This window comes from Lasiosphaeria miniovina (genome assembly GCF_030549165.1).
Source record: "Lasiosphaeria miniovina strain SMH2392-1A chromosome Unknown B0T26scaffold_6, whole genome shotgun sequence".
NCBI lineage: Eukaryota > Fungi > Ascomycota > Sordariomycetes > Sordariales > Lasiosphaeriaceae > Lasiosphaeria > Lasiosphaeria miniovina.
The window spans coordinates 4,427,182-4,449,177 of record NW_026848225.1 but is presented as its reverse complement, the minus strand read 5'-3'; the positions used below and the strand labels follow the sequence as shown (position 1 = coordinate 4,449,177).

The 21,996-nt window shown below is 54.1% G+C and overlaps 7 protein-coding genes across 7 annotated transcripts; 5 read left to right on the top strand and 2 right to left on the bottom strand.

Moving 5' to 3' along the window:
* Positions 1-2,817: 2,817 nt before the first annotated feature.
* B0T26DRAFT_654471 (uncharacterized protein) lies at positions 2,818-3,369 on the top strand (the record flags this gene model as incomplete). Its single annotated transcript, XM_060438549.1, has 1 exon — positions 2,818-3,369. The coding sequence occupies one exon, from the start codon at positions 2,818-2,820 to the stop codon at positions 3,367-3,369; it is 552 nt and encodes a 183-aa protein (XP_060293625.1).
* Positions 3,370-5,244: 1,875 nt separating this feature from the next.
* Positions 5,245-8,103, bottom strand: B0T26DRAFT_724561 (general substrate transporter). Its single transcript, XM_060442700.1, has 3 exons — positions 7,184-8,103; positions 6,177-7,110; positions 5,245-6,033 (listed from the first exon to the last, which is right to left on the bottom strand). The coding sequence occupies exons 1-3, from the start codon at positions 7,602-7,604 to the stop codon at positions 5,736-5,738; spliced, it is 1,653 nt and encodes a 550-aa protein (XP_060293624.1). The 5' UTR covers positions 7,605-8,103; the 3' UTR covers positions 5,245-5,735.
* Positions 8,104-10,928: 2,825 nt separating this feature from the next.
* B0T26DRAFT_836585 (uncharacterized protein) lies at positions 10,929-12,307 on the bottom strand. Its single transcript, XM_060447515.1, has 2 exons — positions 11,707-12,307; positions 10,929-11,635 (listed from the first exon to the last, which is right to left on the bottom strand). Exons 1-2 carry the CDS (start codon positions 12,093-12,095, stop codon positions 11,200-11,202), a joined length of 825 nt encoding a protein of 274 aa, XP_060293623.1. The 5' UTR covers positions 12,096-12,307; the 3' UTR covers positions 10,929-11,199.
* A 1,915-nt stretch (positions 12,308-14,222) lies between these two features.
* B0T26DRAFT_787824 (tetracenomycin polyketide synthesis O-methyltransferase tcmP) lies at positions 14,223-15,135 on the top strand (the record flags this gene model as incomplete). Its single annotated transcript, XM_060446807.1, has 3 exons — positions 14,223-14,312; positions 14,421-14,684; positions 14,742-15,135. 3 exons carry the CDS (start codon positions 14,223-14,225, stop codon positions 15,132-15,134), a joined length of 747 nt encoding a protein of 248 aa, XP_060293622.1.
* A 1,257-nt stretch (positions 15,136-16,392) lies between these two features.
* B0T26DRAFT_861652 (uncharacterized protein) lies at positions 16,393-17,571 on the top strand (the record flags this gene model as incomplete). Its single annotated transcript, XM_060447753.1, has 4 exons — positions 16,393-16,606; positions 16,662-16,751; positions 16,820-16,965; positions 17,187-17,571. Coding segments are annotated over 4 exons (834 nt in total), but the record flags the coding sequence as incomplete, so codon positions are not given.
* A 1,172-nt stretch (positions 17,572-18,743) lies between these two features.
* Positions 18,744-20,160, top strand: B0T26DRAFT_787814 (glycoside hydrolase superfamily; the record flags this gene model as incomplete). The annotated part of the gene is made up of 5 exons (XM_060446806.1): positions 18,744-19,077; positions 19,159-19,305; positions 19,380-19,804; positions 19,886-20,050; positions 20,083-20,160. 5 exons carry the CDS (start codon positions 18,744-18,746, stop codon positions 20,158-20,160), a joined length of 1,149 nt encoding a protein of 382 aa, XP_060293620.1.
* Positions 20,161-20,912: 752 nt separating this feature from the next.
* Positions 20,913-21,731, top strand: B0T26DRAFT_875151 (uncharacterized protein; the record flags this gene model as incomplete). The annotated part of the gene is made up of 3 exons (XM_060448057.1): positions 20,913-21,083; positions 21,174-21,184; positions 21,235-21,731. 3 exons carry the CDS (start codon positions 20,913-20,915, stop codon positions 21,491-21,493), a joined length of 441 nt encoding a protein of 146 aa, XP_060293619.1. The 3' UTR covers positions 21,494-21,731.
* Positions 21,732-21,996: the final 265 nt, after the last annotated feature.

Below are 21,996 nucleotides of genomic sequence, written 5' to 3'. Positions count from 1 at the left end.
CGCAGATCCATGCGGCCAAGACAGGCAAGACAGGCAGCCAGCCTATTGGTGCATTGGTACGTCGTATCAATCACGGGGCAAAAACCTCTCTCAGACGCGGAAATTTGACAGAGAACCACAGGGACCGGATGGCCATTTTAGGCTAGAAGTTCTCACGCCGCCAGAGCCAGGCCCTCCGTATACGCATTTCATGGACGTCGTGGCCGTGCATGACTACGACGAAACATCGGTGAATTGGGCCTACCGGGATACAAACACAGTGTTGCAGCAAAAGATAAACAATATCAAGACAGAAAGGATGAGACTTCAAGACGAGCCTGAAAAGGCCATTGGAGCCGACGACCATGAGCGCCAGGGCAGGCGGCCCTCGGTAGCAGACCCTACCAAACTCGACCCCGGCAGGCTCGCGCCTGCTCCAGTCAGTAATCAGGTGACAGGAGGCCGAGATGCAGCCAGCAGTCAAAACAACGACGCAGGGTCCTCACGAACCCCCAGCCCGTCCGGCCCCGCTTCTGGGCCGAGTTGGCTCCAGGATGCACATATGTTGCCAAAGGCTCTCCCCGGAGTACGTGTCTTGGGCTTCTCGTATCCGACTGGCGACTTGAAGAGCTTACTCGACGAAGGCTCCGATCAGAGCGGGCAAGCTGATTTCATTACCAAGGCGGCTTCGGAGCTCGGGCGCCATCTAAAAGATGCTCGCAAGCCCACCCCCTCTATCCCGGTGCCAATCGTCCTGATTGGAGCAGGGTTCGGGGGACTTATTGTGCAAAAGACAATCAGCTTACTGGTGATAGAAAATGGGAGCTCTGGCGGAAAGGACTCCGAGCCGTCACCACTGGCCCTCGACCACCTCGCCGATGTCATGTTTGTGGACACCCCCTTTCCGACCAGAGTGGAGAAAAGCTTGGATAGCTTCTTCCCACCCAGCGCCGCCAATGTGAGAATGACTGCGATTGTCAAAGTCGTTAGGAGAATGGAGGCGGAATGGGATTCGCCGGGTGTCGATAACATCTTCAGCGAGTTTTGGACATCGTCGTGTCGTCATGGGCAGCCGTCTCGAGTGGCCTGGTTGTATTCCAACCCAGCCACGTCGGCCAGCGTTGGTCAGGTTCATGTACAGAACCAAAAGGTTAGTCTCCCCCGCCACAGTCACTACCCTCACGGTGAGAATTCCGATGCTAACCCAAGTGTCACTCTTAGTCGCCTTCTCCTGGCCCCGACACAACCACTCCGGTGATCACATTAAGCCAAATTTCTTTGAATCGCCTTCATCGCCTGACAAATTTCGGCGCTCCCGATGACCCCGGTTACAGGTTAGCTGCATCCCGGCTGCAGAACAGCTTGATGATCCTGGCTGTGCGAGACAGCAAGTTGGAGGACCTTCAATTCAGCCTCATGAAAGCCGGATCTGCGGTAAACACCAAAGACGACTGGGGTGTCCCTCTGCTTCATCTGGCAGCAACAGCGCCTAACCCCAGCGGAGTCGACATTCTCCTGAGAAACGGTGCTAGTTCCCAGATTCGAGACCCAGACGGGCAAACGCCTCTGCACAGTGCCATCGCAAAGTTCTGCGAGCTGGAGGATGGTGGCCGCGGCGGAAATATGGTGCGCGACGATCTCAGGACAATCATCAAGCTCCTGCTTAACTTTACTAAGAAGTCGGAACTGTACAACAGCAGGAACAAGAGGGGGCAGACACCAAGAGACATGGTTCCTGACTGCGACTGTGTCCAAGAGTCATGCAAACACGACGAGATTCGAGAGCTTCTCAATAGACATTTACCTATTGTCAGACGGAGACTGGATGGCCAACAGCAAGAAGGACCTTGGAAGGGATGGAGCCTGCCACGTGAAGGAAGCCTACAGCGCAAGGCATGCGAGCGGTCTGAAGCAATTATCGCCGAGTTTTATGCCGGAGAAGACGGCCCGATAGCCGACTACGAGCAACCTACCGTCTTTGACCTCATCTACCAAAAAGGGGAGGGGCCAGTCAAGATTGTATCAAAGTTGGCAAAATACAAGGTTGGTAGACAAGTCAGCCAGCCTGTATATTGCCGCTGGATACATGTTCCGGCCAACAATGTGAGTTCCGTCTCATTCCGCATCATTGCCGCCCCTCTCAAGTTGAGACACAACCAGCTGACGCCCCTCCAACAGGAGCAATGGATCCATGTGAGTAAATCAACACGGTACCTTGATAACCATTGTTCCGAGACTGATACTCGTCTGACTGATACTCGTCTGACTGTGCTGCCGCCAGGACCTCTTTCTCAGACTCAGGCTCAGGGATAGCTCCATCAATGGCCAACGGCATAAAGGTTTGTAGTCAATCTTTTCTCTCAACTATCGGCGACTTCGTGTTTGTCCGACGCTAACAGCTTGACGATGTACCAGGTTATACTGCCTTCAACCGACACATGGTCACAGAGACAAAGAGGTTCAAAAAGGTGCGTTGTTGTCGCAAAGTCCAGCAAATATCTTCTGACTTGGTACGGTGTTAGGTCACCTTTCCAATACCACCGGCAATTCAAATTCAGAACCATGATCTCAGCAGAGATGTCAAGGCCGTCGCCAGTAGCTCCAGAGGCGTGGAGCCACCTGAAGGCTTGGAATTCGAGGAGATGCTCAGGGTCGACGGCGATGGGTGGCATGGGCTTGACATTCCGGAAAAGCTCAAGAACATGTCGGAGGACATCTTTGTGCTTTTTGTAAGTACATCACTACATCGGCCTCTACGCCTTGATGGTGGCTAGGCGAGCTAACGGGGCAACGAAGATGCCTGTGCTGGCATTCGAGGAGCACAGGCCCCGGAAAAGGATGACTGAAGCCATCCAGCGGACTTTGAAACCGTTGAGCTCACCAGGAAAACTACGACGACCCAGCACCGTCGCTTCTCAGCAGTCAGAAACAAAAAGAGGGAAGAGCAGGGAACCCGAAACTGACACTACGGTAGTCGAGGCCTATCTGAAGTCCGAGCGGCCCGTTCATTGCCGTCGAACTTTGGATCAATACTGCTACTACATGCTGGACACAACCGAGACAAGGGATCGTGATCAGGTGGTATACAAGTGGGCACGCAAACAGCACCAGCGGGCTTCCCGAGATATCGACACAGGATCGAGCGATGCCCGCGAAACACACCACTGGCCGCTTAAGTCAGAAGTCCTTGATGGAACAACGATACCTGGTGGTATGGAAGACGACCATGAGCATTTCAAGGCCAAACTCCGGCCCATTATCATGGTGGACCAGCTCTGGCTGTGGATTCTTCCCGATGGTTTGTCTCACTTCGTCACCATGGCTGGTACCTGCCTTGGCTATGCGTGTACTTATGTGCTGACCCGAATGTCTAGGGACTGTAGTATCTAGCCTGCCTAACACCGCAGACCCGAGCAAGCCCTTTAATCTCCAACGGAGCCTCGTTGCAGCCCTTTTCGAGGACCCTGACGTCGCCATCAAATCTGTTGACGACCTAACCGCCACGATCCTCAAAAACTGCGTTGACTTTTTCAGGCGCGATGGGCCCTGCGGAGTCAAGTTTCACGACTGCTTCCAGTCTTCCATCAACGATATTGCCGAGGAACAGGCGCGGACGTATGCTAAATACGAAAACGCGGTGCGCTCCTTGGAAAAGCTCAAAGATAACAAGGCCCTACAAGAGTCCAGGGTCCGAGAGCACACCGAAATCTTCTCCCGAATCACAGAGGAGACGAACCGCCTGGTGGAGATAATGGATATCCAAGACGAGTTGAACATTGTCGACTCGGTGCTAATGACACAGAAAATAGTCCTCCAGCAGCTCGTTCAGATGGTGACCAAGCGATCCCAGGTTCAGAGTGAAGAAATCCCCGACCAACCCAGGGAGATAACGCTACGCGACTCCTCGCATCTTCGGCAGGCGGTTCACATCGTGGAAGAAAATCGAAGCAGTATTGTCGAAATGACCACCTCCGCGAAACGAGTCCAAGAAAATGTACAGTTTCTATCATCCCACTTCCCTGATGTCTAATTAGATCCCTTTGTTAACGCACACTGTGCAGCTCAAGCAACTCCTTGACTTCAAGCAGCAACAGTCCAACGCGTGGGAAATGTGGTACTCGACAAAGCTGGCCCAGCAGGGTCGGAGGCAGAATAATGTACGTTTCTAGTTTCTACTGGGGTCTAACAAGTCCGCCGAAACGCCATGCCGCTGTTCGCAAATGTGTCGCTAATTGCAACTGCTCTCAGATAATACTGGTCTTCACACTCGTCACCATCGTTTTTGTAAGCATCATTACCCTTTCTTCCCTTGGCATGCTAACCACTCCTTTCGGTGGCCATTGAGCTAACAATCCTCCAAAATAGCTCCCGTTGTCCTTCATGTCTAGCTTCTTTGCCATTAACGTGCAAGAGTTTCCTAAGGATGAGTCAGGAGACATATCCTGGCCACTAGGCCAGCTTTCTGCCTACTTATGTGAGAAGCATTGCCAACATCCTGGATCGCCCAGAAGCAGCCGCTAACCCGCAGACAAAAAGTCGGCATATCGGTAGCTGTGTCCGTTCCGCTAATCCTTGCCGCCTTCTACGTCAATGACATCTCCCGGATGGCGCGTGACCGACGTGATAACAAGAAAAGCTTTCTACACCTTACCGGAACGTCACCTAGCGGCAGCCGACTTGACCACGACAGCGACGACAGCGACTCAGAGACTGGGCAAGAACAAAAGAGAGAGCCCAAGCGCAAGACTGGCCCTGACGATGACAAGGAATATGCCCAGCTGCTTGGCAGGTTCGAGTTCCATGCTGCGGTCCCCTTCGTGCGGCGTCTGTGGAAGTACTATCCTTACCACCTGCCCGAGCTCGAGGGCCTTGATGCGGGCCTCGAAGATCTCGAATGGGACTACCCGCTAAGCCGGATCCGGAAAAAGATTGCAGGGCCCGTCGAGGAAGCGCTTCTATGGATGGGGCTGAGAAAGCTGGGAATGGCCTACTTTGGCCACGAAACCGAGTACATGCTCCAGCGGCAGCCAGACGCGCTGATCAAGGCACTTCTGAAGGAGAAAATGGAGCTCAGAGAACAGGAGAGGAGCGCCAAGAAGAGGTGGGAAAGTCGGGCCGATGAGGATAGCAATAGTGCGTCGTCGCGGCGTGACGGATCAGAGCCGGGATCTAGGCGCCGTTTAGGGTTTCGGGACGCGTTTTCTGCCCGGAGACTGAGGCGAGAGGTGGCGGACGAGGAAGCAAAGTAATGCCGTGGTTCAGAAACGAACGCACACAGATGGACTCAAACAATGGCGCAGTACACACGAGGCAAACAATACAGAATACAGAACAGAAAAACGCTTGACATGAGACGATTAAATGTTAGCGAGACAGAATAAAAAAGAGAAAGATCCCCACCCCCAACTCCGTTGAGTCCAGTCGCACATTTGGTATCATAGTCCCTCCCGTGGTATCATAGGTAACCAATTGAGTCCCGCGTTCAGTTTTGTGTCGGCATCGCTCTGTCTATCGGCATCGCTCTGTCTGTCGCCTGCCCCCGCTACTAGGCCTGTGCTGTGGCGGCAGGACGTAGGGAGAAAGATGTATATCGTTTGCTATGCCTTTATCCCAACTCCGATGCTTCCGTACAATGGTAGAAAAAAAGTACAGGCGGCTAAAAGACACCAGATTCGAGGTGAAAGCCACAAGAAATGAGCAAAGAAAGAAAGCGCCGATGGTGGACATTAGTCATAAAAAGGTCGAGGTGGCTGGACTTATGGCAGCCTTTTTCTGCGAGTAGCAAATTGGCCGTCGTGGCTGTCGCGAGCGTCGCGGACATATTGGGTATCGCGGTGTTCGTTGTGAAATATTTCTTTCTGGACTTGTTGCATGTCGATATGGGCGATGGCGCCGTCGCCGTCAAAGATGCGCGCAACTTCCTCGAGCGTCGGGCCATTGGTCTCGACATAGAAGAGCCAAACAAAGACGAGCTCGCACAAGTCCCAGAGGGTGTAGAACAGCATAAAGTTCCAGTGGTGCGGCAGACGCTCCCAGGCGAGCTTGTTAGTTTGGCTGGACAAGCAGTATTAGTTAGCACAATCACAATACTGTAATAGGTAGGTAGGTAGGTAGGTAGGTAGGTAGGTAGGTAGGCAGGCAGGCAGGCAGGCAGGCAGGCAGATCCGGGTCAAAGATAGGAAAGCGGTAACACTTACTTGCCGATGGCCAGGCATGCTTGCACCGTGATGTTCATAATCATCATTCCCTTGGCGCGGAGGTGGAAGGGCAGAACCTCCAGAGCATAGGCCACAAGCAGACCCGAGAAGCCGATGTCGTAGAAGATGCCAAACACCCAGATGAACACAAGCTGAGCGTATCCCGATCCTTTGTTACCTTCGAAAGAATTCTCGTAGATGGCTCCAGCAATGGTCCAGCAGACAAAAGAGCCGACCATGCCAAAGGTTGATATGAGAAACAAGGGGCGACGGCCGAAGCGGTTGACGTTGAGGGCGGCCGCGATGGTCACGATGACATCTAGTATCGTCTTGCCGGTCGACATGGCGAGCTTCTGGTTTTGGTCCCTGATGCCGGCGCCCTGGTATATGGTGTTCATGTAGTTGGAGAAGAGGGCGTTGCCGCTGTACTGAGAAATAATTCCGAGGGACACGATGATGGCCAGGCGCCAGCGGTTGCCCTTTGTACGCAAAAAGTCGAGGTACCTCGTCGACTGGTCCGTGGCCTTCTGGATGCGAATGGTCTCCTTGATCTCACGGAACTCGAACTGCACCGTGGCATTGTTGACGTCGCCACCAGCATGCCACTTGGCTAGGATGTGTAGCGCCTCGTCGTGGCGGTCCTTGTTGGCGAGGAAGCGAGGGGATTCGGGTATCCACCATATGCCGGCAAGCTGGATGAGCGAAGGGACGACCTGGAGGAACGTAATGGACCTCCACGACCAGTCGGTTGTGATATTTGCGGTGCCCCAGGCAATACACGAGACGAGGAGGGCACCCGCGTTCCATAAGCAGTTGTAGATGGCCGTGACGGGGCCGCGGTGCTGCGGGTGACATATCTCGGTCAGGAGCAGAGGCGAGGCCATCTGCGAGAGCGAGTTGCCGAAGCCGAGCATGAAGCGGCCGCCCATGTACACTAATTAGGTGCGAGGCCCAAAGTCAGCCACAGGGTTGGAGTCTACGAGAGGGGTTGTTTGTAGCTCGCTCACTTCCGTAACCCGTGCAAAAAGCAGTCAGGAGGCCACCCATAACCATAAAGATGCATCCAGCGACGATGGCTGGTCTCCGGCCGTAGTGATCGGCCACGTAGGGGGTGAAGAAGAAGGAGACGATGGAGCCAATGTTGAACATGTTGACGAGAATGGCAAGCCTGCTGTCGGCCACGGCATCACTGGGCCTGTCGACCAGCTCGGGGAAGAAGAAGCTGTTCCACGAGTCTATCTGTTGGGAGGTGTTGACTAGCATCCCGTCGTATCCCGTCGTGGCCGAGGCCACCATGAGGATAATGGCCAGGCCGTACAGCTTTCTCAAGTGAGGTTCCCTTGTCCAATAGACCCTCTGGAAAAGACGAGAGGGCTGTGGAGCCTGGAATTCGGCCGAAGCCGAATCGGCAATGAGGCTCGGTGCCATCGCCTTGCGTACATGGACGGCCGCTTCGTAAAGCCCCCGGCTTTGGCCGGCGCCGCCCGTCTGTCGTAGCGGTTGACGGCGCGAAACGCCCCCCCAGGTATTGATGCGGATTCGGGTGGCTGGCTCGAGCCGACGTTGGGAATGTTGACAGGAGTCTGTGAAAGCTGGCGAGAACAAGTGCGTAGCAAGACTACGATAGTCCCTGCACTCGGGTGCGTGCTGGGTATGAGGTGCCAGATATGATGGGAGCTTCGAGTTATTAGCTTTAATAACCAGGGGTGCAACACATGGCCGATCGTCTGCACATCTTTCCACTTGGCGCGCCGGGGCGGACAGTACCCCGGAGCGAGTGTCTTCTACCGAGTAGTGGAGCAAGTCTCTTCTACTGAGTAGTGGAGCAAGTCTCTTCTACTGAGTACTGGAGCAAGTCTCTTCTACCGAGTACTGGAGCAAGTCTCTTCTACCGAGTACTGGAGCAAGTCTCTTCTACTGAGTACTGTATGTTGTACGTAGGTAGTCTCTGCCAGAGCAGTCGAACAGGGGGTCTGCCCCGCGACACCTATCGATCGCATTTTGCACTAAACTGGGCATCTGCTCAAGACAGGGGTCGGACACCGGAAAGCGACGATGTTAGGGCCAGGAGGGTCAAGCCTGGTCGACACTTGACGACAGCAGCACAGATGGAGGGGTCCATCGGCCATGCGGACCAACCTAGAAGTGCAGGCTGGGTCGCCGTAGAGAGCCTGGGCGGCGGCGCCCAGGCTCGATGCGTTCCGGGCAATCCAGTCAGAGCGCGTCCCATCCAAAGCATCGGACGGTGCAAGGACTTGGCAAGAGGCCCAAACGGCGCAGCGGACGTGCTTCCCCGAACCACCCTCTTTTGTATGTCGGAGCATCCGTCGTAGTCGCTTCTGTTCTTGCGACATCCATGAATGGTCTGTTCTTGCGACATCCATGAATGGCGCCACCACTGCGTACCAACCAGTACCACCCCGCCGCCGTCGTATCCTTTTCCTTGCCTTCAATTGTCAGTGCGCCAATTTTTAAAAAGAGAGAAATGCGATGGGTTCCCCAGAGGATGCGGGCTGCTGGATGCGCGTGCCATGCCCACGCCGTCTAGTGTTGTTCTGTTGCAATTTCTAGAACCATCAGAAAGGTAAAGTTATCTGCCAGCCATGTGCAAGGAACACTCGGTAAATACTGTATTTATTCGTACATATACGGTACGGTAGTGCACAGGACAAAGGGAGCCCCGGGAAGACCATTCCTATTGCTCGATGCTCGCCAGACGGCAGCCATGGAGGCTTTTTTTCTCCGTGTTGTGGATATTCTAGGGTTGGGAGGAGATGTAGGCCGTCGGGTCGGTCCCGTTCCATTGTTAGGGAGGACAGATGTACCCTGAATACGGAGTACGGAGCCGATTTTCCGGCTTCATGGCCCAGCCTTTCCAGGTTAGCCCACTGGGCATCATTTGCACCCGGACCAGTTTCGATGTGTGCTGTTCCCCCCACTGTTCAATATTCAATTCCCCCTCCCCCCCCCCCCCCCCCCCGGCGCCACAATTGAGGTGTCCGGGAATGAGGATTCCGTTCCGCCACCAATTCCAGTCTATTCTTTAGTGCTATGCTTCGGATTCCTTTAGATGTAGCGAAATTGTGCAAAAAGAGTATTAAAGTGGATTGCGAGCCTGAGAAGTCCCGGCCAAATGATAGAAGCGGGGTACCGGGGTTCAAGGTTGGCCTCCGCCCGTTAGCATCGGCCGCCAATCGCCTTCGCTACAGCGCTGTAACGTCTCAAGTCACTACGCGCAGTGCGATGCCCTCGTACGCATGGAGTGGCAACGACACTCTTGGTAAAGGGGCTCTACTATGTATAGATGGCTGATCTGTCTTCTATAGGCCCAGACTTGGCAGACCTCAATCGTGTCCCTAATTTTAGAGACCTAATACACGCGGGCAGAGCAGTGCAAGGCACCAGCATCAAATCGAGTCACGCCGGGCAGAAAAACGACGCGTCGGGTGGCCATCAATCGTGAAATGCCTAGGCTGCCTCTGGTCGCCGACCTCCCTGCCCGAGTCTGGATTCGATTGAATGAAGTGTACCGAACTATGGCGACCGCTGGTCCGTCACATCCTAGGATGCACCCCTCCGGCGCGGCATCAGCTCGTCCATTGAGGAGGGGCCACAATTGACCGATAAACTTTGGGTCAAAGTCAGCAGGGTGCTCTGTTGCTCTGCCAAAGAGCAGCGTAATAGACAGCGCACTCGGCCCCTGGAAATTGTGTCGAATTAGAACGCCGTGGAATTTGATCGCGCGTGCAAGATGGTCGCAGTCAGGTCTGCAACAGAGCCAAGAGAGAATTGCAGAGAGCTTCCAGGGAGGCGCCATACCTATCCGTCAACCATCAGTTCCTTTGATGATCACCAGCCCGACCTGGAAACCGGGCCCAGGCTTTGATGCACCCTAGGTAGCACGGGTGTTGGTGGTCCAGACCGCCTCGTCCCGTGTCGGGATACCACCTGGCCCACGTCAACGCAGGCGGTTCAACCACAACTTTGGGACCTCCAAATATTTCTCAATCTCAGTAACACCTTGGTGGAGCCTCAATGGATGTAGTTTTGACTTTGTTCTTTTCTTTATTTTTATCCCCTTATCGGAAAATATCAACTTATCGGGAAATATCAACTTGTTGATCGTTCGTTAGAACACCTGTAGATAGGTTCAAGCTACCCAACTCGCAGGTAACCTCTGTCCCCCCGAGTTTGATGCCAAATTGTGACTAGAATATGGTGGTCAAGACGAATTGACGAATTGCCTACTTGGCCTGTCAAGTATTCCCATGTCAAGGTGTGTCACGCTTGGTTGTCTTTAATTGCATATTAATATTTGAACCCCGCGTTAGCGAGTCTAGGCTCTCGGACTCCAGGTTTGGAAGCCTGAACGGAGGCTCTCGGTTTTGTACCAATCTTTTAGACTTGGATTACTTTGGTGTCATCATGCAGAGAGATGCAGTTGATCTTATCTATCTGCACTCTCCAGTGAGTTTAAAAGTGCGGGGACGTCGTAAGGAAGCGCGAATGTAGGTCGCTTGACTAAGTCAATAGGCTCTCTTGCAAACTTGGACTTATATCTGCTAGATTTGGGGCCAACATGCAGGAATAATGCGCTCTGCAAAACCGTCTACGATAGAAAATGAGGTGTCTAGGCTGTTATCATCAGCGAGTTGAGACACCTGAACTACAAAGCTCAGGTCGGTATTCCAAGGTGCCTTGTTATCGAGATAATCAATAGTCTCAAGCCAAGGCCTAATATCCCAATCTTAATGTTTTGCATCAGAAGTGAATTTGTGTGCTAACGTGGCTCAGCATGTCTGAGAAGCCGAGGGCCAGCTTTAGTAGTTTACAACGGGGCGATTCCTCTCACCCGTGCCTCAAACGTCGAACTCTTTCCTGGACCCAAATCGATAGCGGCGCATAATCATGCAATCTTCTACCCCGGAACTTGTGGTGGTAGCGTTTCGTATCAAGAGACCAGCTGCTGGCTCAGTCCCCCCCGCCCTCGGCAGCTTTTTCAGGCTCGCCTATTTGCGGCTGGTCACTCCTGAGGTGTTAGAATGGCAAAACCCCAGCCTACTGTGGCTTTGTGGTTCTTGTTAAGGTTCGTCTTCATCCAGCAAGGCTGTATGGAGGAGTTGGTGCCGGTCATGATGCCCCAACCGGCACCAGTGCAGTTGGTCTTGGCGGCGCAGGCGTCAATACAGTCGTTCAGGCTGGTTGTGTTGACGCTCCCAATGTCTTCAGCCTGCCCCGGGCCACTGAAATCAAGGCCGCACAGGCGCTGAAACCTCTTGCTGCCACTGGCCACGGATGACGTGTAAAATGTGCCATTGGTGCCTGGGCAGACGCCCGAGGATGCCGAGGCAACAGAGGAGCCCGTGGAGGATGCGGCGGCTGGGGTGGTCGACCTCGTTGGCGTGACCTGTGTGGTTGGTGACGGAGTGTGGGTGACATGAACTGTCGACGCAGGTGGGCTTGAAGGGACTCAGCAAGCCGCAAAGCAACTACAGTAGGGTGGCAGAGAGACATGCACAGTGGAACATACGTTGTAATAACGAGTACAGCAGAAGCAACAGCTTCAGCGACCTTCAGGTCGGACTTTGCTTGGCTCAGGTCACGTTGGCTGACCCCCAGGCCTGCGCCGAGGCCAATGACGGCCAGGAACAAAAAAGCGATGAGTGCAAGGACTCCTAAAACGACGCTGCGCTTCAGGCCCTCGGGCTGGGCAGGCGGGAAGGCCGCTGGGAGCTTTTCCGGGAACGGCTGGTGGGTGTTGTAGGGCTGTTGGAGCTGCTGTGGCGGTCGGCGGGGGGTTTGCTGAACCGGGGACTGGTGCTGGTAGTGCACTGGGCCCTTCCCGGGAGGAACTGGTGGGGCGTCTTGCAGATTGTAAAAGGGTTGTGACGGCGGTGACTGTGACTGGTTGGACGCCATGGCGGCTCGAGGTTTGTGGGGTCACGAGGTGGAGGGGCACCTTCAATGCGAACCAAAGAAATAAAGATGGAGAAAATGAGACAGGCCCGGAACCGAGGACAGTAGAGACAGAGAAAAGATTTGGTTCGTTGCTGGCTCGAAGCCGAGGGCAGCTGTCAGCAATATAAGATCAGGAATCCCTTAGGTTCCTATGGATTCATAAACATGGATGGAAAGCAGTGCTCTGGTGGTGCTGAACATTGAGCCCTGCAAGGCGCCGCCGAGAGCCCTGTGCCGTGGCGGCCCGGGGCGAGGCGTGGAAAGGGGCCCCAGGGCCCCAGGGGCCCATCAGCTGTGCCCGAGTGACTGGCTATGAGAGTGGGGTCCGTCCCGTCAGTGTAAATCCGTAAATCTTCCGCCACAGGGGAAATCTCAGCCAATCTCACGTCATCAACCAAGATGCGACCTCTGAGACGACAGACACTCGCCAAGACCAGCTCACGGCAGCGGGTTTTGCGAGTCAGGAGTCGGGTTGCTTGGCTTGGTGAACCCCCAGGTCTGCGATGACTAAGTGCGAGCAGGCCCCCAGTTCGGTCCGTATTTAGAAGCGAGCTAGTCGTAAATCCCGCCGAAGACCAAATCCACCTGGCGCGGAAGAGCGGCGGGTGCCCTGCTGCATCGCGGGAAGGCTTACCTACCTCGTTGCAGCGGGCGTCCCACTGAAACCGTCAGCTTTAGGGGACCCACAGGCTCAGGTCGATCTCCAAGATGGGGTAGATCAGAGCATGGCCCGGATCAGAGCATGGCCCGGATCAGAGCACGGCCCGACCTCGAGACTACAGCTCCCAGCACTTTCCATCTCAGGTTGTTCCTTTTCGTGGTGCGTGCACTCATTCCATATTTGTTAGATTGTATTGCGCAAGCCGAGAAACCCCAGGCTGGAGCAATCAATCGCCAGCCGCCGTTTCTGGTTTTCGGGAGCCAGGCAACCTCGTAACCCAGCTCCAGCCCATCGGCACGCAGCGATCCGCTGACAAGCTACCTAATAACCCCGCCGCGCGCCAGCGGTTTCCAGTACAGTACAGTAGATTAGGATGCTTACCACCCACCTCAAGTGGCGCGCCGGTCGCAGCATGGCGCGCTGGTCGCGACATTGCCGGCCGGTAGCCGAACACGAGGAGCGATTAACCTACCAGACTAGACACCGGGCCATCCGGGAAGCTAGACAGAAAGGCCATTGATAGGAAAGAACCTGAGAATCATCAGCTGACGCAATTTACATACAGATGGCTGGAGCGGTTTGCTGTTTCTCATTACAGGCCCTGGTCACGAATGGATCGACCGCAGGCGAAGATGCACTGCACGTGGTTGCAGTGTAGACGAGACGAGCTGGATCGTGCATGCCGCTCTCCTGCCTGACCTGTCGGCCTTTCGGGCGGCACAGAAGCCTTCCTGTTTCATGTTCGACTACCACCCTGTCATCATGACATTCAAAAGGTAGGTGTCAAGCTCTGAACCTGGTTTGAGTGGGCTGGTTCTCGGTCGCATTCGAACGGCGCACGCTGCTGTCAACCATGATGTCAGTGCACTGTGCCTATGCTCGAGTCCTCGCGTCGCTTGTGCGAGACCGCCACCGTGGGTGCTTTGCAGGGGAGCTTGTTGATTGAAGCTTCCAAGTCCAGACCCGACCGCTAAGATATTTTACATTCTCGGCCCAATAGCGAACATGCAACAGAACCATTGCTGCAAGCCACTGGCGCAGCCCCGCCCCGCTACTGACTGCTCGTGAGGGAGACACAAAGAAGAGTCTCCGTCGCCAATTCCGTTTCGGGAGTCAGCCAGATCGAGCTGGGCCTGGATAATGGCTAATGGCCGTTAATATGCTATACATATAGTAGAGTACATACCTAGGTGCATACGCGTATTGAAGGACGGGCTGGGCTGGCCATATTAAGTCGTCGAGAGCCGTCGCTTTGGGCGTCTTTAGCTTTGTCCTAAGTCCTCTCGACTTTTAGTCCATAATGAGATGTAGACTATTCTGTCCGCAATCAACAACTAGGTCTAAGCCAGGATTCACAGCCACTCGTGCTGGTAATTAACACATCATAGATCTCATAATTGACACATCACAGATCTCACTTGACAATTATGGCATCCGCAGGCGAAAGTGCAGGCTCTGACGGCCATTCAGTCCCAGCGCCGACATCAACAACAGAAGCCCAACCGAGAAAGGCAAAGGTGGCCTTGAGAGGCGTCGCAGAGACGACGCTCATCACCCTCCGCAGCCGCGCGCATGACGCTGCCAAGCCCCTCGGCGATAGCACCAGGGTTCTAGGAGACACCTAGGCACAAGAAACCCTCGACAAACTCGACTATGTTGTTCCACCCACAGCAACGAGCGTGGCCACGTTTAGCGTGGTTGTGATTCGAGCCCGGCAGTTCGACGTCTGGGCGACTGAGTTCCTCGACGCACACCCGGACGGAGCCACGGTGCTGCACCTTGCCTGTGGCCTCGACAGCCGTGCTCTCCGGCTCAACTGGAACAAGAGCACGCGGTGGATCGATGTCGACTTGCCCGACGTCGCGGCTCTCCGCAGACAGGTCGTCCCAGTCCCAGAGCAGCGCGACTACCAGCTGCTTGCCACCAGCGTCACCGAGCCCCGCTAGCTCGACGAGATTCCAGCCGACCGCCCCACGCTCGTCATCATGGAAGGCTTGGCGCTGTATCTTGATCCTGCCGACGTCGAGTCCCTATTGAAGCGCGTCTGCGACCGGTTCCCAACCGGCCAGATTGTGCTTGACTCTGTAGGCGCGTGGTACAAACGCTCCCAGAGTCTCATCAGGGACGTCAGCAGAACTGGGGCTTTGGTGAAGTTCACCATAGACCAGGCCGGGGAAATCGAAAGGCTCCACGACAAGTTGAAGGTCAGAGACCAGATGCGCGTCTGGCAAATTCCTAGCTGTGAAATCCTCCCTCTGCCAGTGAGAATATTCTTCTGGGTTCAAAGCTGGATTCCCGGATTGACCAGCTTTTCCACCGAGTTCAGGTGCGACTTTTGACACTGGATGAACACGACTGCCTCTCCTTGATGTTTTAGACCCAAAGAGGCATTTCCGTGGATGGATAATGGCGCAATATATGTATCACGGTCATGATGTCATTATACGTCTGGCACGGCGTCGTTTCCTATCGGCCCGTAATTGTTTTTGGGCCCAGTTATTTCAACATGTGGAACTGCGGCTGGCTAGGACGTGATCATACCCTCCGAATTGCCTGTTTGAAATATTGCGTCAACATTGCACCCCAGGGACAAGCTTCCGGTCTTCGGCTGCGTGACTCCTTCTGTCTTTAGCTGGCCAAAATGTTAGCCAATACCATGGCCTCATCTCAATCTCATCGCGCCATGATCGAGCGAATGTATAATTAGTGGCCTTGCTTTTCGGGGCAGAGAAAAAATGAAGAAAGAAAAGCTAAGCCTCTCGATAAAGAGACAAGCGTGACCGACCACAGAGCACGATAGAGTTCCAGGTTGTCAACTTCAAATCTTAACCAGATAACCTAGCAATCGCTTGCCTGCAGGTGTATGATTGCAGGTGTCTACCTGGGTATACTAGACCAGATATAGCAGACCACCTTTTGTTTGGCGCTCAATGATGATAGCCCAACTGCCGCTCTGCCTAATCGCGCAGCAATCTACTCCCACGCGGGTCGGACCACCCCATACCACCCGCCAAGCCCACAAACGCCCAATAGTCCAGAATTTTATATCGGACTACACGAATCCCTGCTGTTCTCTTCCCGTATACACAACCATCATAAAGATATCATCAACCATGCCGACAATGACGGTATGAAAAAGGTCAGGAAGCCTTCATCCCGCAGATGGGACCCAGTGTTTTCGCGCGGAACGAGAATGGATCGATTGTTCGTGTCCCGTCCTGCTCCCATGTGCGGTACCGGTACGCACTTGGCCCCCATGCAGTCTCCTGATAGCATATATGACCCGGTTTCTGGAGGCTGATATTGGTTTTGCGACAGGGAACCCAAAAGACCCGGGAATTTGCATGCAAGCACGTTCTGCGTTTCTCGGAAGAAGCTCGATACCAAGCAACCCGCCCAGCATAACACGGCCTTGGCAAACAAGATAAACATGCAGCGCAATATCAACCGTATCCTGGTGGCCAAAGGGAGGAGATCTCTACAAATATACCCTCGCCTACTTCCGTGCAATTGTTTTCCTTCCTTGGCCGTAATTGCTTGAAGTTGTGATATAGGCCTGGCGGTTTGATAATCTCGGGCTTTTACTGAAGGCGCACGATGCTATTCCCGGGCTTTCCGACCTTCGCTGCTTTTGCTTGGGGCGGGTTTGTTTCGCTGGCTTTTGCCGCCGACCTTGTTGGCGCCAGCAATGAAGTCGACCCCGATGCTGTCAACGCCTGCCAATGCACGGGACTTGACTATAGCGACTCGGGCTCATATCTGGTTGACTCTAGCACCAGCGGCAACTTCAGCTTTGCCTCTCAGTTTCAAGGTGAGCAAAATGCCGCATGGACGCTCTCACTGCGCCGTCGCTTACTCGCGGACAGGAAATTGCACCGACGGCGTGGCCAGCCCGATCCTCCGTGATCCGGACAACAACGAGTACCACTGCACCAATATCCGCCCAACACCACTCGGTTCTGTGCAGATATCAACATGGCAAGTCAAAGGAGCTCTGCATGTGATGGAGGTCATGTGCTAATAGCTCCCGTTCTTTCATGCAGCGATATTCCGTACTCTGACCTAAAGACGGGATTATGGGCGATTACGATATACATGTCTCCAAGTAACCTGACCGTCACGAGGACATTTAGACTCACAGTTGGTGTCCCATCAACGGTAGTAACGACTGTAAGCTTTGACCTTCGATGTATATGACATGTACATGACATGCGAGACGTCGAGCTCACGCGTTATTACTCGAAAGATCACGCCGACAGTGGTGATAGGGACAACCAGCGTCGCACCCCCGGAGAGTATGCCAATCGTTATTTGTTTCTACTTTAAAGGCTGCAAACTGCGAGCTTGGCTTGGCTGACCTTGTCGCAGCCATTACCTCGACAGCCCTCGAGACTCGCAGTACCACGCTGTCAATTTCGACATTCACTACGCCGTGTAGCGCCCTCCAGACATCGACCACCACGGTGCGTTTGCCGAATACTATCATCACAGTGACATCGACGATTATCGATTACACGACGGACGACAGGATCACCAGCTCAGCCACGACGACAAGCACGGTCACCGCATCATGCGTATACAAGACTACAGCCCGGAGCACAGCAAAGACCAGTTCGGCCAAGTCCAGCTCTGTGAAGAGCACCGTAAAGAGTAGCACTACCAAGTCCACGAGCGTAACGGTTGCGCCGCCAGTGACAAAGGCTCCGACTGTACCTACAGGTCTCTTCACCTTCACCGTTTCCAACTCGGTCTGTGCGGGCAACCCCCCATTCGCAGGAGCGGGAGGTGGGTGGAGAGGCGGTGGATGGGGTGGTGGAAGTCGCAGCGGATGGGGGCCGCCTGCATGGGTCACGTCCATGTGGGCATCAGGCGCCGCTTCGGGAGCTCTGCCGCCTTGGATCTCGTGTGTCAAGGTGGCAAAACGCACCGAGGGGCCAAAGCCGAGGATTGCAGCATGGACATCGACCTACGTGCAGACAACATTCACGGCTACCGAGACATCGACAGTCTACTTGCCACCCGCGACGGTGACGCGGTACAGTGAGTTTCAGATTCATCTTTCGGCTGGTGACGTTGGGCCTGGAATTCTATGCTAACCCACCGGAAACAGTTCTTGGAACGGTGACTGAGACCATGTAAGTCTGGCTACCTGACCAGTAGCTGCCAAACGGTGCCATCTTTCCACAGTCCGCTGATTCAAACATAACAGAACGCCACCGCCCAGTATCGTGTGCTCAAATGCCCCCGACGAAACGAGTACCGTCGTATCGCCAGGCGCAACACTCACGCACATCACGCTCGTAACATCGGCCAGCCATGTCGTCGAGACCATATTTGTAACGTGAGTTGTCTAAGACGTCCCGGTGGACTGCTGGCGACACTGACAGCCCAAACTCGCTTCCATGTCCCCCAATTACTGACGACTGTTGCATTTGGCAGACAAACCTTCATAACAATACAGAACGAACCAGCTTCAGAAACGGCCTGCTGGAGCGCCGGGGGCACATACGGACTCTAAGGATATCGTTAATATGCTCTCAATAGGACAGTGAATGGACTTGGTCAAGTTCGTATTTTCTAGGCAGATACCTCTTTGCCGCAAATACCAGACCAAACTTAATCAGCTTAGAATTGCGATTAACCGGTTCCAACCAAGCTCGTTTTGCTATATGTTTGGCCCAGCAACTCCAATTACTTCAGACTTGGCGCCCATTTAGCCTATGGGTATTGGGTTTACCGCACCCAACCCAAAGTGCAACTAGAGTCCCGGATTAGCCAGCTCCTCGTCTCCGGTGCGATGCTACGCTATCTTGTGGCTCGAACTCTGGGGGAGTCCTTATTGGTCCCTTGCAGAATGTTGTTCGCCTCGCCCTCAAACACAGCACCGGGCAAGGTAACTCACTCTTGAACCATCTACATTTTATGTTGAGACGATTTTATTTGTCACAATGCACGTGTTAAAAGCTCTCATCGTCACCTCTACGCTCACCTTCCCAGCCCTAGGCCAGCTGGACAGTTGGGCCAAGGCTGCCGGGCTCAAGTATTTTGGGACGGCGGTGGATAACCCATCTCTCAACAACCAAGCGTACATGAAGATTGTGCGTGATGCCGACGAGTTTGGACAGATCACGCCTGCCAATGGACAAAAATGGTCCAACACCGAGTCCGGTCAGGGTCGCTTCTCGTATGGCACTGGAGACGCAATCGCCAACGTCCCAAAACAGACTGGGCAGCTTCTCCGTTGTCATACCTTGGTATGGTATAATCAGTTGCCGAGCTGGGGTACGCATGGTGCCAGGTTTCTGTTTGTCAGCCTCCGTTCAGAACACTTCTTTGAACTTACAATTCGTGAACTATGAACAGTCAGCAGCTCCTTCAGCCGAGACCAAATGCAGCGCATCATTACCTCGCATATCCAAAACGTAGCAGGTCACTACAAAGGGCAGTGCTACGCGTGGGATGTGGTCAACGAGGCCATGGAAGACGACGGGAAGTTTCGGCAGAGCCCAAGTACGTCTTGATCCGATCAAAGCTAAAGCCACCGTCCTCAAGACCTGAATAGCTTAGACTTGTACTGTGCCTAGTGTATAAAGCGATGGGCGTGGACTACATCACGCACTCGTTCAAGACAGCTGCGCAGACAGACCCCGGCGCCAAGCTCTATTACAACGACTTTAACATCGAACGCTGCTGCAACGCCAAGATCAACGCGACCTTGGTCATGCTCAAAACTGTGATAGCAGCGGGAGCACGGGTCGACGGAGTCGGCATGCAGGGCCACTCGCGGGTGGGCAAATCACCCTCCAAGCGCGAGCTCAAAGACACAATGGCCGCCTTCTCGCAGCTTGTCGACGAGCTCGCTTACACCGAGATCGACATCCGCCACACCAAGCTACCCACCACTGCAGCAGACCGCGAGCAGCAGGCCAAGGACTACCTCGAGGTCGTCGGGGCCTGTCTCGAAACCCCAAAGTGCGTGGGCATCACGGTTTGGGATTTCACCGACCAGGTACGTTTGACCTGAACCCTCTTCCCTGGTTCTTTTTAAACCCCACACTAGGGCTACTGACACTCTGCGGTAACTTCCTAGTACTCATGGATTCCGGGGCAGTATTCAGGCGAGGGGGAGGCATGTCTTTGGGACAAAAGCCTGAACAAGAAGCCTGCCTACACCAGCGTGATCAGCCTGCTCCAAAGTGCGGCATCGGCGGGTTTGCGGAAGACTCCGGCTCCAACAGCTCCAGTATCGACTGTGGTGACGGCTACTGCTGCTACTGCAGGACGCAGCCTCTTTGCTGCGGCCAAGGTGCCGACAATCACGACACTATCGACCTCATCTCAGAACAGCCAAGGAAACTAAAATAGGCCGAGAGCGTTGGTAAGCTGAGGTCATGATGCGGATTTTTCGGAACCTGTAGGTGATTGTCCTAATTTCTGAGTCGCAGTGGTCAGAAGACGCTATGAGCACGCCAACATGCAGGCTAAGTTTGGAGGAACGGCTTCAATAGGATAGACCAACAACCAACCTGTTTCGTCTGCATTTCGGTTGGTTGTTACGGTGCTCTGCATTTGCCATCCCCTGGCTATCAACTGGCGGTGTTGCCATCCCCTGGCTATCAACTGGTGATGTTGCCATCCCCTGGCTATCAACTGGCGGTGTTGCGGTGCGGATATACATGACTTAGGTGGCCAGTGTGGCTGTTCTCGTAGTTCCCGATCTCCGCCGACACCTTTTACCAGGCTCGACCGATAGATAATGGTGACCTCGCCTTGACTCTTGGTGCCGTGTAACAGCCTAGGTCTAGTGTGTGTAACAACCTATCAGCTGTTGGTGCGGCACTCTTGACTTGCTTGGCATTCAGGATTAGACTTGAAAGTGTGAGATACGCGGTCAGACGGCGCGACGCCGTGATGCACGAAATGCCTGGCTCTAGCCCTGGTTGGAATTCCTCGGAGAATGGCTCTCAAAACGGTATCAAAATGCATCGCGTGGTAGTTGGAAGAAGGTGAGGTGTAGGACACGGGCTGGCTGATACAAGCAGAGACATTCCTGTAGGATGAGGTGGTTCAAGCTGAGGGCCACACGCAACCTCTTACCAAGAATCTCAAGCAACAACATGGCAGCAACTACCACGGATCGACTCACGGAGGAACTCCAGGGCCAAACAATACGGGTTCCCGAATTGCGGCCCTTCTTTTCTCGGTGGCCCACTAAAATAAGTCCTTATTATGAGCAGCTGAAGGGCATCATCGAAAGCAAGATCGAGAAGTGGATTCCTAACGAGCATGTGAGAAGGCTTGAAAGATTGACCTGCCCCTATTCTGTGCCACTTACGTATCCGCCTTTTCTGTCTTTGATTACGCTCGTTCACCATTAGGTCAACACTAGGTGACCATGTAGTGAGTGATTTTAGACAGTGGACTAACTAAAAGCCCCAGATGGTATCCCCGGTCGTCACTCGGCCGTCTCGAGACCATGTCTTGGTTTTCATTGTGGGTCTTCCTCTGGGACGATGTGATCGAGGCAACTGGGACAAGCACCGACTCGACGCTAACCACCGACGTCGCATGGCTCCACGACGAGGCTCTCTCAAGTACGTCGAGTTTCAGCTCGGGCCCAGCTCGGACCCAGCTCGTCGCTGGTGAAGCCCCCATCCCCGACCGTCTCTTTCAAACCGCCGAGCTCAAGACGCTGTGATTTGAGCTCAACCGCCACATATCCACGTAAGGCTGCAGGCTTTCTTTTCTGCTTCTTTCTAGTCCTGGGCATCTAACGTCGCAATTGTAGAATGAACGACATTTTCCTTCAAGAAGGAAATCATAAGTCTCTGAGCCATGCCTGTTGCCATTACTTACTCACTAGCTCCGCAGTGAAAGAGCCTCCAGAGCCTGATACCGGTCATTGTCATGAGACGGTTGCAGACGTGGATGCCGCCGTCGCCTCCATGGTGGAGACGGTCCGGATCTCGGCGCAGCGAGCCAACGAGAGCGGAGAAGCGCTACTTGCAATGACGGCGCACGATGCAGCGGCTCATGCAAGCGTCGAGAACTATCTTTTCGGTTTTTGGACAAACATGACTGGGAGCTACTGGTAGTCGTAAGTTTACCCTTTGACCCTTTTCGTCCAATTAGTATTAACAGAAGTCACAAGGCTTGTGTGCGAGCGATACGGGTTGCCAGATACGTGTAACAAGACGAAAA

Excerpts from the sequence above, each read along its gene's own strand:
- B0T26DRAFT_724561 (XM_060442700.1), bottom strand. The coding sequence starts at position 7,604 with ATGGCACCGAGCCTCATTGCCGATTCGGCTTCGGCCGAATTCCAGGCT. Across the intron at positions 7,111-7,183 it reads TTTTTGCACGGGTTACGGAA|TGTACATGGGCGGCCGCTTC; the intron begins GTGAGCGAGCTA and ends GCACCTAATTAG. Across the intron at positions 6,034-6,176 it reads GCATGCCTGGCCATCGGCAA|CCAAACTAACAAGCTCGCCT; the intron begins GTAAGTGTTACC and ends CTGCTTGTCCAG.
- B0T26DRAFT_836585 (XM_060447515.1), bottom strand. The coding sequence starts at position 12,095 with ATGGCGTCCAACCAGTCACAGTCACCGCCGTCACAACCCTTTTACAAT. Across the intron at positions 11,636-11,706 it reads GCTGTACTCGTTATTACAAC|CCCACCTGCGTCGACAGTTC; the intron begins GTATGTTCCACT and ends AGTCCCTTCAAG.